Below are 18,907 nucleotides of genomic sequence, written 5' to 3'. Positions count from 1 at the left end.
TTGACAATAACGAGAAGTAGTTGGTCTTAAATTATATACACCCTTTAGAAATCTGATAACCAAAGGATGTGAACCTACAGTAAAACCTTCACAAATTATACCCATAGCAGAAAGAGAAGATCTGGCAGAATTAATTGCACTTTAACTTTGACCCTTATCAAACAAATAAGTCAAAAATCTAACTGTTTCAACAGATGTTTGAACGTAACTAATTTGTTTTTCATTACAGTACTGAATCCATTTTTGTATGTACATTGTGTACTGAGATTTAGTTCCAGGCCTCCACGAGGCCATAATGATATTGGTAGCGTTCAACGAAATTTTTCGTTTTTGCAACACATGCCCGATAAGCGACATGCCATGAGTGTTAACTTTTTGTACAAAGGATGTACTTTCGTTGTCCCTGGGATTTTCAACATTTCTGGACCCGAAGGAAGAAGATATGGTATTTCTATCAACATCTCCATTGCTGCTGGAAACCAATTCTGTGTTAACCAAACTGGGGCAATCAGTATGCAATCACTCTGGTCTGCTCTCAACTATGCCAGTAGCCTTGGTATTAAGCTGAAAGGAGGGAAAGCATAAAAATATATATTTGACCAGTTCATACTAAAGGCATCAATGAACTCTGCTTCAGGATCAGGTTTCCAAGAAACAAAATTTGTTAATTGTTCATTTATTCTAGAGGCAAACATATCGAAGGACGGACATTCCCATAATTCACAAATCTGGCCAAACAAATTTCTATCAAGCATCCATTCAATGTTATCATTATGATAACGAGATGCAAAATCAGCACAATTCTGAGCACCATGTATATAAGCTGCTGATACCCAGAAATGTTTTTCTATAGTCCAAAGCCAAATTTTCTTTGCAAGATCATCACAAATTTTAGATTTTATGCCACCCATATTATTAACATAGGACATGGCACAGGTATTATCAGTCATAACTTGAATATGTGAATCATTAGATACATCTTTACAAAAAGACTTTAGCATAGAATAAAACAAGATTGCATTTGAGAAAAATGCTATGCCACCGCATTAATACAACACTAAATAGTAGTGTAGGAACAAATTTTTTTTTGTTTCTATACAATTGAAGATTGTCATAATGCATAGATCCCTGACCTATCTAATTCTTATTATCAGATAAGTGATTAAATCTATTGTTAATCAAATAAAAGATCAGAGCAGGAATATATCAATGCACTTGAGTCTATAGTCTGTCCCATCAAATTTGAACATTCCATTTTTTATTTAATATAATAGTAAAATCATTTAAATTAATGTCATGTTAACCCTGACGTCTTGGCATGTTTTTCATTTCTTTCATAAAGTCAGTAATATGGTCAAAATGTTAAAAATATTTTTTCCCGTTGACTTACGTTGTAACCTGACGTGACGTCCATTTCAAAAAGGCGGCGCCCATATAGACGTCATTTAGGGTTCGTCTCACAATTAGCGTGAAATGTACTCGGTAATTATAAAAAAATATTATTCTTATTTACTTACTGATCAATAGCTAAATGTTATCATTAAAATGAAAAATGACAACAAAGTTGGTGTCAAAAAGGCAATTTTACTAGCAAACCATTATTTAAAATAATCAAAATCATTTGAAGAGAAATTATCAGGAAGCTTTATAAATTCAAACACACAAAGCTTTAATTAATTACCATGATATACTGTCGTATTTTATATTTTTTAAGTGAAAAAGAACAATGAAGTGATTTGATTAGATAGCTTTTTAATCAAGCGCGTATCTTGAATACCACAACGCGTCGTAGGGGAGCGAAAACACTAGCTATAGAAGACTATAAAAATGGTTCTTCGCTAATTAATGTTTAATTTACATAATTCTGTAGTTGTCTGAATTCTGTCCATAAGTGTGTATCACGTCTATTCAAAAATAAATAAATTGACCAGGTTCGATGTGATACAAAAATATGTTACCCTTCTTATTTCGGGAGCGATGTCACGAATGCGCTAAAACTTTTCGTAGGTTTCAACTTTCACAAGAAATCGCCAACAAATACTACATTATCATGCAAATCTTTCAAAAAATATAAAGAAAGGAAAACTGATTCACTATACGTTCAGCATTGGTTTGCTTGTTACCACAGTGTCTACTTTAACTAACTCCCTCGCTAACGAGAGAACACAGACTCGCGTTCGAGGAAAATGTAAATTATAAGAATATATAATATCATGCTTTCTAGTTTAAGCAATGATCATGCTTTCTAGTTTAAGCAATCAAACGTAGGCCTATACACTTTAAGCTCGTAAATACAGAATAAACTTTCCGTCTCACAATTCAACAAAATGTCAAGAAATACCGGCAGTGATTTGATATTATTAAGAGTAAAGTTCAATAAGACTAGTGACAATAAGTGTTTTTTGTAGACTCAAAGTGTTACATATAATTATTTTGTTAATATGAAGGGTAGTCAAAGAGAAACACCGAGTGACGTTCTCAATAATTTTAGCTTTCCTAAAATTTGAAAATATTCAGTGAAAAAACAATAGATCTAGCATACCTTTCGGGGGAGAAAAAATACCGCGTATTGTATATTTTGTAGCTAAAAGAGTAGGATTTACAGAAGTCTTGAATAACGAGATAATATGTAGGGAAATTATTCCTGAGAAATATATAAAATAGTTTAAAAACATAAAATCAAAACGAATGTTATATGTAATTATGAAGAAGTATTGTACTGTTGTAGATTCATGTCATTAAGACTAGTGTGTTTAAAATTTATTTTAGATCTAAATTGTTATTCAAAAGTTTTATATTATTAATAATTTATATGATTGAAGTATACGTTTTACAGTTTCAAAATCTGGGTATACAAGAATTATTTTTAAATGCCATCAAGATAAATTTATCTCAACGCTTAAAAAATTATCTTTTTGAGGTTACATATGCCTAACCGCCCTCTGTCAATGCCGCAACTGGAATCATCCATTAAAAGCGCGAGACATTTTTGTTACGTCATATATTTCGTAAATTGTTGTTGACGTAATAAAGTTGTTTTTTTTCGTCAGGAATCCATAAGCATTGTGATGTTGACAACTAAAAATTGATGGGCCGTTCTTGAATTATGGATTTGTGGAACAATCAACATGCTGAATTATGATGTGTTTCATTTACAATATTTCATTTGCTAACCCAGATAACTCCACAAATTGAACAATGTTTAATAATGAGACGGATTACCAGTTTAAAAAATCTGGATCATTCAAAAGTGTAGGAGTCATGTCATTCAGGATTTTTTGAAGTAAAAACTTGGGATCTACGGAACTGGATAGAAAATCGGGGCAATGAAGGAATCTTCAGAATGTGAATTTGTCGTGACGTTTATAAAGTTCATAGGGATTCTATTCAGCTTAAAAGGTAAGTGCAATTTCTAGATCTACTCCAAGTGACTCGGTGTGTTCTTGGTTGCTTATTTTAATTTTTTAAAGTTTTCCATCATGCATTGCAACTAAACTGTTACATCGTGTAATTCCAGCTTTGTAAAATAATCATGAAACGACCCCGAGAACCTCATGTATATTTTAGAAACATGACACGTGCTTTCTCCCTTCATCTTCAAATGAAGAGTACTTCGGCAATGGCTACGGAAAATAAACAACAGAGATTTACCATAGAGAAATCAAAATTTGCTTTCACAAGAAAAGTAGACACTTTAGAGTAAAATCATGAAAAATCTCGAGGGTGACTTTTTTTTAGTTTACAAAAAAGTTTTATTTTTTATTCAACGTCGTTTTTTTAATTCATACCAGGCAAAAGTTCATTTCCATTTTTAATGGGACAGACTATAGTGAATTTGGTGGTGAAGGTCATATTTCATGCAGACTAAATTTCATGACAACATCAAAGGACAACACAGTAAGACACTTTGTCAAAATCTAGGTAAGCTGATATCAAAGTCCACTTTACATTTTAATCTGTGCACATGGTTCAAATTTCATAGCTGTAGATCAAAGCACAAGAAAAGTAGGTCACATTATCAAAATCTAGGGTCACCTGATATCAAAGTTTCATTTTACAACTAAAACTGTGCCACATGGTCAAAATTTCATTGCTGTACATCAAAGGACAAGAAAGTAGGTCACTGTCCCATTGGTCAAGGCAAAATTTTGACCCAAGGGTTTAATCCAAAAAACAATCTTGATACAGGTCCACCAAAACAACTAGATATACATAGTGTAAATCAATGACCCCCCGGGGCAGAACCAATTTTGACCCCAGGGCTAAAAATTGAACAATCTTGGTAGAGGTTCACTTCACAAAGTCTCATGCCATATATTTAAACTCTAGCCTTTGTCAATTCAGAGAAAGAAGATTTTCAAGTTTTTACTTTAATACATATAAAAAATCTAGCGCCTCTGGGGCAGGGCAATTCAACACTAGGGGCATAATTAAAACAACTTTAGTAGAGGACCCAAAGATGATATTATATACCAAATATCAAAGCTTTAAGCCTTGTACCTTCAGATAAGAAGATTTTTTAATTTTTTACTCTATGTTCATAGTGAAAATCAATGACCCCTAGGGGGGCCAATTTTGACCCCAGGGCTATAATTTGAACAATCTTGCTAGAGCTTCACTACACAATGTTTCATGCCAAAATATCTTACCTCTAGCATTTGTCAATTACTAGAAGATTTTTTTAAAAAGTTTTTACTGTAAGTTTTTAACTATATACATATAAGGATAACCAATGACCCCCTGGGGCGGGGTCGATTTTGACCCCAGGGCTATAATTTGAACAATCTGGGTAGAGGGTCTACCAGACAATGCCTTATGCAAAATATCTTAGCTCTAGCCTTTTGGGGGGTCTTATAAGAAGGTATTTTAAGTTTTAACTATATGTACATATAGTGAAAATCAATGACCCCTGGGGCGGGCCGATTTTGACCCCAGGGCTATAATTTGAACAATCTTGGTAAGGGTCTACCAGACAATGCCTTATGCAAAATATCTAAAGCTCTAGCCCTTTTGGGTCTTTACAAGAAGTATTTAAGTTTTTACTATATGTACATACAGTGAAAATCAATGACCCCCGGGGCGGGGCCCATTTTTGACCCCAGGGCTATAATTTGAACAATCTGGGTTGAGGTCTACCAGACAATGCCTTATGCAAAATATCTAAGCTCTACGCCTTTTGGGTCTTTACAAGAAGGTATTTTTAGTTTTTACTATATGTACATATAGTTAAAATTAATGACCCCTGGGGCGGGGCCGATTTTGACCCCAGGGCTATAATTTGAACAATCTTGGTAGAGGTCTACCAGACAAAGCCTTATGCAAAATATCTAAGCTCTAGGCCTTTTGGGTCTTTACAAGAATATTTTTTAAATTTATTCTTATAATTCCTTTCGGTTGCCATGGCAACCAGATTTCTGCATGGAATGAAATTCTTTGAACAACTTTGGAAGCCCTTCACCCAAGGATCAATCCTGCCAAGTTTGGTTTAAATTGGACTAGTGGTTTTTCACAAGAAGATTTTTTAAGTTCACTATATAATCTATATAACACACACACACACACACGCACACAAACAAACACACAGATGAATCGCTATATGCCACCGCATCGCAGATGCTGCGGTGGCATAAAAAAATCAAACAAGACTTACCTTGGTTAAGTCGATGTTTGATTGTAATTCTATGAGGTTATAGAATTACGAGGGGTTAAATGAGATGTGTCCTGCGCATGCACCAATCAGTCTTTAACGGTTTTGGGGATTATTTTTAACAATATGATTTGAATATCTGTAAATTCTATAGAATATGTTCATAACCTGGTATTTCTCAAAGCTGGGAGGGAGGGAGGCATTTAATCCCTCGTAATTCTATAGAATTACAATCAAGCATTGACTTAACCAAGGTAAGTCTCGTTTATTTTTTTAATTCTATTTCGCTCTAGAATAATTAAGGTATTAAATGAGATTTTAAAGCAAAATAATGCCCAAAACACATACCATAACACTTCAGAACTTTATTCTCAAATTCTCCCTGTTGTAATACCTTCTTGTTGTAAAACTTTGTAAACGTGCTCTAATTAGACCATCCAGCCTTTTTCATGATCTCTTGTATAGGAACTCTAACTGCAGCAGATCTGGCACTATGTGCACCAAACATTTCACAAATTCCTGCACGTATCATAACAGTTTTTACCCATCTAGAAATGGTGTTACTGGAAACAGGTTTAAATGGTTTGATATAACTAATCAAAAGAGCATCTTCATTATTTTGTCTCAATGTCTTTGTTCTTAACAAATATTCTTTTAAAACAGTAAAAACACAAAGTCTCCTATCTGGAGGATATGCTTTCAAATGTAACTCGGAACAATCAAAGCCAGGCCGGCTTTGTTTTAACAAACCTTTGAACTGCAAAATAAATTCTGAACGCAACTTCTGTAACTTATTTACACTAAGCAAATGTACTGTCTGTACTCTGGCTGCATTGGTAAGTACAATTAGCATGGTCAGCTTTAAAGTAAGTTCCTTTAATGATAAATGTTTTACAGGTGACAACTGTTTCAGAAACAAAAGTACTTTATCCACATTCCATATGGTATTGTATTTTGGCATTGAGGGCTGTCTATTGAAAACTCCTCTCATAAATCTAATGACCATCGGATGTGTACCTACTGTAAATGAACCCAAAATAATTCCTAACGAAGACAAGGCAGCCCTTGCAGTATTTATAGAGCTATAACTTAGTCCTTTGTTAAATTCAGCTGTTAGAAACTCTATTACATCTTGGACATCAACCGAAACTGAATTAATTTTCTGTCTATTACAGAAGTGTATCCATCGCGATTTATAAGCTTGATACTTGCGTTTTGTGGCACTTCTTCATGACATGATAATACTTGTCGCTTGCTCAGAAAAACCGCATTCTCTGTATGTTCTCCTGACACTAGACATGCAATTAAAACCAGTTTCTGTGACATAGGGTGTTCTGTTTCCTGCAGAGGAGCAATCAGTGACTGCTTTGTCCTTGGAAGAATTATTGGAGAATCCACTAGAACTCGCATCAGTTGAGCAAACCATGTCTGTGTTGGCCATAATGGTGCTATAAGTATGGCTCTGGCCCTGTCTATTTGTACTTTCCGAATGCAGCGACTCAAAATACTGAAAGGAGGAAACATATACGAACATGAGAACTTTCCCAATTTATAGTCAAAGCATCAATGTAAGAAGCACATGGATCTGGCTTCCAAGAACAATATACAGATAATTTATTATTTAACCTTGATGCAAACAAATCTACAACAGGCTTTTGCCAAATACAACAAAGTTTTTCAAATATATTTGTCTGTAATGCCCATTCAATGTTATCTTTAAACTGCCGAGAGGGAAGATCTGCCTCATTTTGTAAACCAGGAATATGGGCGCATGTCAATCCATATATTCCTTGACATACAATACAATGTCTCGACTGACCTTATTGCAGCTATCTGACCTGATTCCACCCATATTATTGATGTAGGACACTGCTGTTGAACTGTCAGATAAAATTTTTACATGCTGATTTTCTAATTTTTCTACCAGTGCTTGCAAAGCAAAGAGTATTGCAATTAACTCCAACACATTTATGTGAAATTTTTTCTCTTCACTAGTCCATCTACCACCAAAGTTTTCACCTTGATAACAAGAGCCATGTCAACATGGCCATCCCCCGCCGAATGTGTTTGGTCATTGGAAGAATGTATATGTAGTAGAACAGAATAATTTTATTTTAAGAGGTCTTTTGGTAATGAAAACTGATGGCTATAGTGATTACAGATTTGAAACCTATGTGAATACTGATGAATGAAAATAACAAAGGGCAATAACTGAAAAATAATGCAGGGTAGGTTATCATTCTTGTGTGCTGCATCCCTCCTCAGTAAAATCTATCCACCTATGAAGTTTCAAGTTGATACCTCAAATACTTTTTCAGAAAAAAATTGAATTGAAAAATTAAGTATGAAAAAAAAAACAAAGGGCAATAACTCAAAAATTATAAAAGGTAGAGTTATCATTCTTGTGCAGTGCACACCTCCTGAGTGAGATCTATGCACCTATGAAGTTTCATTTTGATATCTTGAAGGCTTTTTGAGTTATGCTCTGGACAAAAATTAATTTTGAAAAATAACAAAGGGCAATAACTCAAAAATAATGCAGGGTAGAGTTATCATTCTTAAGCACTGCACTTCTCCTCAATGAGATCCATCCACCTTTGAAGTTTCAAGTTAATACCTCAAATACTTTGTGAGATAAGCTTTGGACAAAATAGCATAAAAAAACAAAGGGCAATAACTCAAAAATTGTATAGGGAAGAGTTATCATTCTTGCGCACAACATTTCTCCTCAATAAGATCTATCCACCTATGACATTTCATGTTGATATCTCAAACACTTTTTGAGTTATGCTCCACTCAGGTGAAAAATTAGGTATGAAAAATAACAAAGGGCAATAACTCAAAAATTATGAAAGGTAAAGTTATCATTCATGTGCACTGCACACCTCCTGAGTGAGATCTATGCACCTATGAAGTTTCATGTTAATATCTCATAGGCTTTTGGAGATATGCTCTGGACAAAAATCAATTTTGAAAAATAACAAAGGGCAATAACTCAAAAATCATGCAAGGTAGAGTTATCATTCTTGTGCACTGCACTCCTCCTCAATGAGGTCTATCCACCTATGAAGTTTCAAGTTGATAACTCAAATACTTTTAGAGATATGCTCCGGACAAAAATGTCGGACGGAAGGACGGACGGACGGAAGGTCGGACGGACGGACGGACGGAGACTATTTCTATATCCTCCGCCGAAAATTTTCGGCGGGGGATAATAAACATCCCAACCACTTAGACTACTGTCTGTCTGAATTTCTACCGACAGGTTTCCCCGATCAATCACTCTACTTTGAGAATCTATGTTATCGATCCACCATTGCAAATCATGTTTCATTTCTAAAGTGATTATCATTTCAGCCTCAAAATTAGCATAATTAGACTTTAAGGCCTGAATGTTCTGCTTTTCCATAGCTCTGTAATATAAGTCCCCATAGTCAACAGCTGGAAATGAAGATACTAAAACCCCAATAACTCGGGCTACTTCCCTAATTTTGACTTTATAATTGTTTTTGACATATTTCTTTACATTGAGTTCTACATATTTTTTTAATATGATCTTGTTTTTCTTGTGGTAACGTGACCAACATAAGATCGGAGTCAACAACAAACCCGAGATAAATTACCTTTTTGGATGGAATAAAGTCTGCTTTTTCTTCATTTAGAAAAAACCCAGTTTTTTTTTCAACAAATTATTGATACATGAAATGTTTGTAAACAAGCATTGTAAGATTCACCACACAACAAACTATCATCAATGAAACCTGTATAAATATGACCTTCTGCCCTTAGCTTAGCATGCACTGGCTTCAGAAGCTTAGTAAATAATCAAAGACCATCCCTATAGCCATTAGTACATAGTGTACATGTGTATTGATAAATTTGTCTTTTCCATTGAAATCTTCAGAATACCTGACTTTCCTCTGCCACTGGGACAGAACAATATGCGTGCCTTATATCGGAAGTACACATAAACATATCTTTCCTAATTAAAGTAAAAGCTGTTTCAAAAGTATCCATTTTGGAACATATTCGTTTAATTTTTTCAAATTGAGTATCATTTTATATTCATTATTTTTCTTTGGTCGTAAAAATAAAGGTGGTATAAACTGATTTTCAACCCATTCAACTGGTACTACAACCTTTAATTTACATAATTTTTCAATTTCTTTATCAATTATCTGAGATTCTTTAGTATTGAAACATTGCCTATAAATCTGCTCTTGTCTAGGTGGACAGTCATGTATAAACTTGATATGACAGTTCTGCACAATATCTAAAATAACTGGGTCATTAGTAAGTTTTTTCCATTCTAACACAAAACGTTTAAGTCGACCAGCAACAAAAAGTTCACTCACCTTTAAATTAAAAATTTTCTGACTCCCCCTCAGCGCTGGAGGTATTTTGATGCCTGTTGATACTCAGAGGATGAATAATCACCTCTACCACGAACAGCAGTACGACTGAAAGTTCCTCGTAGTCTTGGTCGGAAACCAGGTCTACCCCTAAAACTGCCTCTAACAGGTCCATACTGAAGCTTGTGCCCAATTCTTGAACACTCCTCTATCTCTTTAGCGGTTTTCGACACATCGTCACCAAAAAGCTGACTTGTATATGGTAGAGAATGTGTACACAGATGATTGTACTCATTTCTCATTTCGGGCTTCTAAAGGTCCCTACGTATCATGTTAATCTGACGATTAGCATGTCCTAAAAAGGCCAGCGCATCATTACATCCATCTATCACCACCTGCCTGTTTGACCTCAGTTTCCAACTTGGCTGCCTTGTCCACTGTTTAAATAACAGTTGTTTCCATATTTTGCATCTTCTTGTCCCTAGAACGTGCAGATTAACTGATTTAATTTTACAGTAACAAGACTGTCACAATTTCCTGGACGAGGATTTTCTTCATCCTTGATCATAGCAGAATACTGATCTTCCTCCATTCCCTGTCTGAACAGATGATTTACATTGTCTGCTAAAAATGGATCTATGTCTGACCCACACACCTCGGTTGTTTTAAACCTTTTTGACAATCTCACAAAACGACTAGACCCTTCAGAACTTTCACTTTTACCTGCAGGGTTGTTATTATCGTCAATTTTTCTCTTTCCAGTGACTGGGGGACATATTTCAGAGGCACTAGCCAATGAAGCCTCTTCGTCAACATACATGTCAGGCTCATATTGATATGCATCATAATCATAACTATAATCTACATTTTCTAATTGTTCGAGCCTGTTTTCACAAGCTTCTAACTTACTGTTTGTTTTTATTTGCTCAGCTCGAAGAGATTTCAAGATATTCAAAATCTCGTCATTTTTGTCGACAATTTTAGCACTCAACTTTTCACTAGTTGAGGGTTAATCCTCTGCCAAATTATGAGCTGTCTGCTTTCCCCTTGAACTTGAGGTTGAACTAGATTTTCCTTTACCACTAGTGACATTGTCAATGTCTTTTTGATTTTTAATTTGGACATCCGCCATTATGTAATTTTATTACTCCACCACATGTGGCAATTTTCAAGTTCCAATATCCTTCGATATAACACCGAAAACAATAAATAATGTTCGTACCACGTACGATAACAATTACGGCTACTGTTTAGTAAAGTTTAAATTAATGAACTTCGTTCGCTCAAGCCGTTTAATATAAAAAAGATAAATTATTTCTCAACTTGTAAAACCACGTTTTACTACTTGCACACTGATTGGCGCATGCGCAGGACACATCTCATTTTATACCGTAGTTATTCTAAAGCGAAATAGAATATAGCTAACAATTCCAAATAATTTATATGTTGCTTAGTTTCTTCTGAAGTCCAGCGACCACCTATATGACTCGTCGAGTATTACTACAAACTGACCCCCAGCCTGTTGAACTCCCATCGGTAGTAATAAAAATACCAGGGGCAGTTTGAGAAATTTTTCTGAATGACGAAGGAAGATTTTCTATCCACCAGACCAAATCAGATTTCATGCTGCAACTTATTTGCATTTTTGCAGAGTAATCTCCTTTTTTAATGCGTTCAAACAAAATTGTTTCTCTTCGACTTTCTGTTAATTTAAAAAGACTAATATTGTTTGTTTTCGTGAATAATAAAACCAACACTTTCTATAAAAGAAACTGTATCACTAACATTGTTCTGACATTCAATTTTCGAATTGCCCATTAATAACGAGTCATCAATATAACCAGAATTTGTGTAGCCCATTTTGAGTAACTTGGCATAAATTGGTTACATTAACTTTGTAAAGAGTCTAGGAGTACAGCCAATACCATTAGATAAACAAGTATACTGATAAATTTCATTATCCCATTCAAATCTTAAAAATTTTCTATGTTAATTGCAGATAGGTACCGAGTAGTATGCATGACACAAATCATCCGAGGAAAACCACATATTTGGCTTAATTAATTTCAATGTGGATTCAAAAGTATCCATTTTAAAATGATTATATTCTACATGCTTATTTAACTCTTTTAAATTAAGAATCATTCTATGTTCACCATCTTTTTTCGGTTTTGTGAAAATTGGAGAAATAAACTGACCTTCAGTTTCTTGGACTTGTTCCAAAACATTCATACTTAATAACTTGACCAGTTCTTTTTCAATTATATTTTCATCATGTTCATTGTGAAATTGATACGGCTTTTTAATTTGAACAGGAATATAAGATTTAAAATCTATGTGACAATTTAATGCAATGTCTAAAACAGACTCATCAGAGGTCAAATTTCTCCAATTTTGCTTTGAAATTCTTGTTTTGGTATGTGGCCACTCTTAGGCTTTTCAGAAAAGGAAAACCTATATGCTCCCCCATGTCTAAATGGCCTTCTACCTCTACTAAAAGAGTTGAAACGTCCAAAACCTCTACCAACAGGGCGACCTCTAAACATGACCTGTCTGCTTATCTTATTTAACTTTTGAATGTCTTTAATATCTTTTATCATTGAGTCACCATATAGCATATCTGTGTAGGGCAAGGAAGGAGAACACAAGTAATGGAGTTTTGGATCCATATTGTTTTGGATCCATATTTTTTCTGTGAAGTTCCCTTCTACAAATGTTGATCCATTTATTAGACTGACCAAGAAGCCCTAAAGCTGATGTACCCCATTCTAACATATGTTTATCAAAGTCAGAGGCACCTTTGTCTAACATCTTGGCAACATTACAAGATGCTTTAATTACCAAATTTTTAATTCCTCTCAATTTAGAATCTTCAGTTTGGGTAACCAGTTTTAACACTGACCATACCCGAGGGTTGACACGCTATTCTTTTAACGCCTCACAATTTGATGGTATAAAAATAGACTGGGAAATATCAGATAAATTCTCCTCTTGCATACCTTCTCTAAAAGTAGTGTTAATTAAATCTGCCAACTTTTGATCTACTTCATTGTCAACAGTATCAATACGTTTGAACCTTTTCACAAAAGAACTACAAGAGCGATCAGTGATCACATGTGTCGCCTCATGATGGCCAATTTCATATTGGGACAAATTTTGTGACAGACGGACAGACAGACGGACAATGCACAACTAGACTTGGTACTGATAATTCCTGTAAAGTTTGGATAAAATTGCACCAGTAGTTTATGAGGAGTAGTCCGGACAAGCTTTTGCGTATCTGGCAACACACAGAAAAAAACACCTTTTTATCAAAGAGCCATAACTCGGCCAAAAATCATTCAACCGAAAAACCCGTGCAATATGCGCAAGGACTTGAGCTACAGATCAATCCTGTAAAGTTTCATTGAAATTGCATTAGTGGTATAAGAGAAGTAGTCCGGACAAACTTTAAAATTAAAAATTATTAAAGGGCCATAACTCTGACAAAAATCATTGAACCGGAAAATGCTGACAATATGCACAACTAGACTTGGTACTGATCATTCCTGTAAAGTTTGGATGAAATTGCACCAGTAGTTTATGAGGAGTAGTCCGGACAAGTTTTGTGACGGACGGACGGACAGACGGACAGACAGACGACGGAGAAGTGATCCCTATATGTCGCCACTACTCCGTAGAGGCGACACAAATATGGTTATCATCATCTTCATCCTGCTCAACCTCACTCAAAGGTCGCTTACTACCATGCTGTTCTTCCAATAACCTTAAGAATTTATTCCATTATCCTAATTATCATCATAATTTGAACCATCATAATCAAAATAACCATGGCTGTAATCATCAGACTAATATTCATTAAGGTGGTCAACCCTACTGGTCAAAGACTCAACTTTCTCATTTGTTTTGTTTATGTTATTGTTCATGTCACGTAAAATCATCAAGGTTTCACGATTGAAACCAGAATTATCGTTACTTACAGTGGATGAAGACAATTTCACTGTTGTCTTTTTAGTAAAAGCAAACTTTTTTCCTTTATCTGTGTTTTCTTTCTGATTTTCCGTACTTTGTATTGTTTTCTGTGAAGAACTTGACCCAGAAGTGCTTTTTCCCAGCATGGCGTCCGCCATTTTGAATGCATACTATGTCACCACAAAACGTGTAGAACGTAGGCAGTTTATGTATAAAAATAAAAATAAATGTATACTACGTCTCCAAACCGGGAAAAACATGTGTAATGCACAAAATTTCTACAATGCACAAATTCCTTACAATAAAATAAATGAAATAACTTATTCTAAACAAATTTAAGTCCGTAAAAGGACGAAAGAAATAAGTCAAAATTTGTCCAACACATGTTGGGCTAATGAAATTTGGCCCACGTCCAATACACAATCATATTCAGTCTGTAAAGAAAACCAAATAGCTAGACAAAGACTAGCAAAATAAGGTTCTCATCGTAACAAAAAGTGAAACGATAAAATAAAAAGAACCTACTTCAACAAATTATCCACCCACATGGAAATATCGGCTAGTAGAGTAAAAACGAACCGCGTCCGTTCACTCTGAAAATTGTAAACGCACTGTGAGGTTATCGGCTGATCGTCGCGCACATCTCATCTGAGATGGGAAGTGTTATGATAGAAAAGAATTATGATATTAGTAATACATATGCTCTTTCATCCTAGCGACTTAATATTAGGGAAATTTGCGGTCACTATGTTTGCAGTAAAGTTTGTCTCCGCAAAAACACCATCCTTATGACAAACGTGCGAAAGTTTCTAGGAATACAGTAGTTTTGCCTTTAAATATGGGACTTATATTGTTAATCATTCTATATCAATGGCAATTTGCATATATACCTTTTACTGATGCTAAACAGGAATTGAAAACAAAGCATTTAAAAGTATACTTACTTGCCCTGTTCTTCGGTCTGGTAAGTATCTTGTGAAATTGTCTGCATTAGTACGATTAAGAATTGCAAATTTCTCATAAGATTCTCTCAGCTTTTCATCTAAAACACTTAGTTTTACTACACATATCACACTTTCACCTTCTGGCATTTCTGGGTTATTACCACGAGTAAAAGCACCAACAAAAACTTTTTCTGATTCTTTATCAGCAAGAACTGCTGTTTGAAGCATGTTGTAAGTATTCCCTTTATACATGCAGTTAATTGGTATGTCTACAAAACTTATAAACTTTTTGTCATTTTGACAGAGTCTTAAAAGTTTTGAAGTGTACATAGTTTTTCCTGACGATTCCTTTTGAATTGTAGTAAAGTAGCTGTAGTCACCAAATTGAAAACTACTTTTATAATAGATAACAAAACTATTGTTGATATTCAAATTGATAAATTCTTTAAAGTCCAAATTGGAAGTGTCAACAGAAAGTTTTTCGAGAAGCACTGTACTAATAGCATATCTATATGAGTTATAAGAAAGTTTTGGAAGGGTTACACGTGTTGTTGGTATAACATCACCAAATGTCACTGCCAGCATCACTTTTCCATCTGTATCAGAAACTATTCCTTGTACTGGCCTATCAATATCTGATGAAACCATGTGAGTTTTATTTATAATAACAGTTTGAATCTCAGTTAAATTTCTAGTTTCACAAATACCAGAGTATCCAGTTCCACAAGTTATCAAATATTTTCCAGCACTATTATCACTGACCAATAGAAGACTATTCTCATTGTTACATCTTTTCTTTGTACTATTGCATGTATCTGCCTTCTGATATAGCCTCAAATCCTTGTCAAGTACATATATGTTATCTTGACCACCAATATAGAACTTGTTGTCATGAAACTGGAGATTGGTTAACGGTGTACTCAGGTTGTTAATTTCAACATCAACATTCAATGAAGATGCAGGACCAATCACAGTGAGGACAATAAGTAAAAGTAAAACTGACTGGAACATTGTGATCATTGTTTCTCGGTGACTCTGTAAAAAATATAAATACTTTTAATTGTAACATTAGATGGTTAAGAGAAATATTTTGAAAATGATTAGATGTATAATGACTATAACAAGGACTTGGTGCAAAATAGGTGTTACTGATATGCCATAAAGAAAATATCACAATGTATTTAGCACCAAGCAACAATAATCAATTTATAACCTGACAACAATATCACTTTCCAAATATTGAGTCTCATTTGCTGCTGCTTACGGTATATTACACTTTTGGTTAGAAATGACAGTAGCTCATACATACAAGAGATCCCAGTTGGCTTATATTCTCATCTGAGAAATCGAAAATTTGATCAAAAGTTTTACAGGGTAAGAACATGTTCAAACAACAAAAAAAGTCATAACATGGCATTTATTAAGAGAAGGGAAATTCACGATGTCACACAACATAAAAATTTCTGATGTTTTTTTTTTTAATTCCCAGATATCAGGGGAGATTTTAGATTTTCTTTCCCAATGATATAAACATAAACATAATTCACCATGGGGACAGGGTACCAGTATTGTTTTCTTGAGAAGAAAGTCTTTACTAATCTCGTCAATAGTCATATTGTTCTCTTTTTAACAAACTTACAACAGACATCAGAAAATAAACATACTACTTACACCTTATATAAAATATTTAGACACAAATATTATAAGATATATGGAATACTTCTTTTCTCTGTCCAGTTTTAGCTGCTTAATAGCCTGAAAAAAAACAGAGGAAATTTTTTAATTAATCTATTCTTTATGAGAGTGACCTTTCTAATGAAAATAAAAATGAAAAAAAAATGAAACGCTAATAGCATGTTCATGGCATTGTACAGTGATTAATCAACTGAAAAAAGAATATCATTTTGGGGAAACAAGACTATATATATATGAATATATATATATATATTACTCCCATTGTAAATAGTTTATCATTTTTGGTAAATGGAATCTATGAATTTTCCTAAAATTTTGAAAAATAACCTAATTTCTTACCTGACTGTATTGATCATTTAAGTAATTGAAATACCCTGCTTTAATGCTAAAGATGTCCAATTTTCCTCAACATTTCAAAATCCAACTGTAGTCAGACTCATGCCAGCAGTATTGATACACATTTAAAATGTCTTAATATAATTCAAATATTTCAAAATAACAATATTTACCTGTACTTTAATAACATTAAAATAAAGTATGTAACAATTTTTCAAATTATTTAATTATCCTTCCATTACAAAAAAAAATCTTTAACAATTACAGCTTACTTTTAGTGCATTTCTAAGTCCGACTATTTCCTGGGATTCCCCTTCCTTTCTTATGTGGGTTATATCCGCTTTAACTGGTCACAACTTATCTCAATAACAGGCGTTGTCTATTATGCTAATCTGCGTTCATGATCACCCAGACTGTAATTAACTTCCTTGTTTTAACATATCTGTCGAAAAAATATACAAATATAAGATACAGTAAAGTAATAAATCAGTAACCAAATAAGCTGAAAAGGATTAGGATATGTGACAGGAGATTTATCATTTGCATGATATCAAATTACATTAGAGATTTATGAAAGGTTTTTCCTTATGATAATAACCTCCATTTTCTACACAGTTTATATTAAGTTTCTTTCTGGGAATTGCTTTCTTATGTCAGTGCCCCTGTTTAGCAATCAAAACCCAGGTGCAAAACAAACACAGTTTGGTGACATATAAGTAATAACTAATTCAGAAAATAAGAACAAAGTAATCCTTTTTTTTATAAAAACCTTTTTTTCTCTGGCATTCATATAATATTAATATTTGAACATTATTTTCGCCTTTTCATAAAAAATACTTCTATAAATGTTACATTAAGCTTGAAAACATCCACAAATCCATTGACAAGTCTGATAAGTTGTGGGGTACATATAATTATGTAGCTTGAAAAATTGTTCATTGTGAAGGGTGGGATAGACATAGTTTTGCTTTTCAGACTACAAGTGGACCCGTTTTTTACCCCAAGGACATAAAATGACTAAGAGAACTAAAAGGTATTAATATGTGTTATTAATAAATAATCAGGACACAAAATGGACTTCTACCAGCACTTTGATTAAATAAGCAAGAAAAACTTAAGAGTAAACTACACTTATATTCAGGGGACCACCAAATTTATATCATTATGTCCGAGGGGCAACCAATTTACAAACAAGCGGCATTTCGTTATTTGGATATTCACTGTACTTATTCTTATGAATTTATTACTCATTCCATTGTTAAGGGTCATAAGTTAAGTACATAACAGTCAATAGGTATTTTAGTAGAAGTTATAACTACATTAACGGATGTACGGTAAAAAACATCCACTGTTCAATTGTGTGTCAATTTTATTTGAGACAATACATTCAAAAACCACTTGCTTCCTGATAATATTGTGTGTCAATTTTATTTGAGACAATACATTTAAAAATCACTTTCTTCCTGATAAAGTCACATCCTTTATCCTTATTTTGTCATAGGAGGTAGGAGTGTGTGTGTGTGTGTGTAGGGTGGGGGGGGGGGGGGGGGTTGAGTGGAGGCACATTCACTTTAGAGCATGACTTTTAAGATTCTATACTGCTCAGTGCTAAGTATTTATTATAAATAAGTCCTATAGTATATACACTACTTCAGCAAAGAACAGGGTATGAAACAATATCCTCTCTAAAATTGATTATATATATAGTATTATAAACTGTATTAGTGGTTAATTTTGCGACGTGGAAATATTTGCTATTTTAAACTAATTGCAATTATTCGCAAATATTTGATCGCGCAGAAATTATTTCTTTTTAGGCAAATCACCAATGTTTTAATGAAACTATATATGTGTTAATAACACTATAGGTTATTTGTGTAACAAAAGAATGTTTTAAAATATGACAAGGTGTGATCAGGTCCTTTAACAAACCTAACACTGTATAATACAAACAATTATAT

The 18,907-nt window shown here is 33.9% G+C and overlaps 1 protein-coding gene and 1 long non-coding RNA gene across 3 annotated transcripts in view; both read right to left on the bottom strand.

Moving 5' to 3' along the window:
- The window catches only part of LOC132721607 (plexin-B1-like), a 74,605-nt gene extending 59,269 nt beyond the window's left edge, over positions 1-15,336 (bottom strand). The window contains exon 1 of the mRNA XM_060705927.1: positions 14,916-15,336. Within this exon, the coding sequence (XP_060561910.1) occupies positions 14,916-15,245 (330 nt within the window). The 5' untranslated portion in view covers positions 15,246-15,336. The remainder of the gene's footprint in view (positions 1-14,915) is intronic.
- A 130-nt stretch (positions 15,337-15,466) lies between these two features.
- Positions 15,467-18,907, bottom strand: part of LOC132721606 (uncharacterized) — a 30,985-nt gene continuing 27,544 nt past the window's right edge. For both annotated transcript variants that reach the window (XR_009624486.1, XR_009624485.1), the window contains exons 2-4: positions 17,219-17,388; positions 16,589-16,670; positions 15,467-15,950 (exon numbers count right to left, since the gene is read on the bottom strand). This is a non-coding gene — a long non-coding RNA (uncharacterized LOC132721606). The remainder of the gene's footprint in view (positions 15,951-16,588; positions 16,671-17,218; positions 17,389-18,907) is intronic.

This window comes from Ruditapes philippinarum, unplaced genomic scaffold (genome assembly GCF_026571515.1).
Source record: "Ruditapes philippinarum isolate M1 unplaced genomic scaffold, ASM2657151v2 ctg1656_1_1_1_1, whole genome shotgun sequence".
Lineage (NCBI taxonomy): Eukaryota > Metazoa > Mollusca > Bivalvia > Venerida > Veneridae > Ruditapes > Ruditapes philippinarum.
This window is presented reverse-complemented; position numbering and strand designations above follow the sequence as displayed.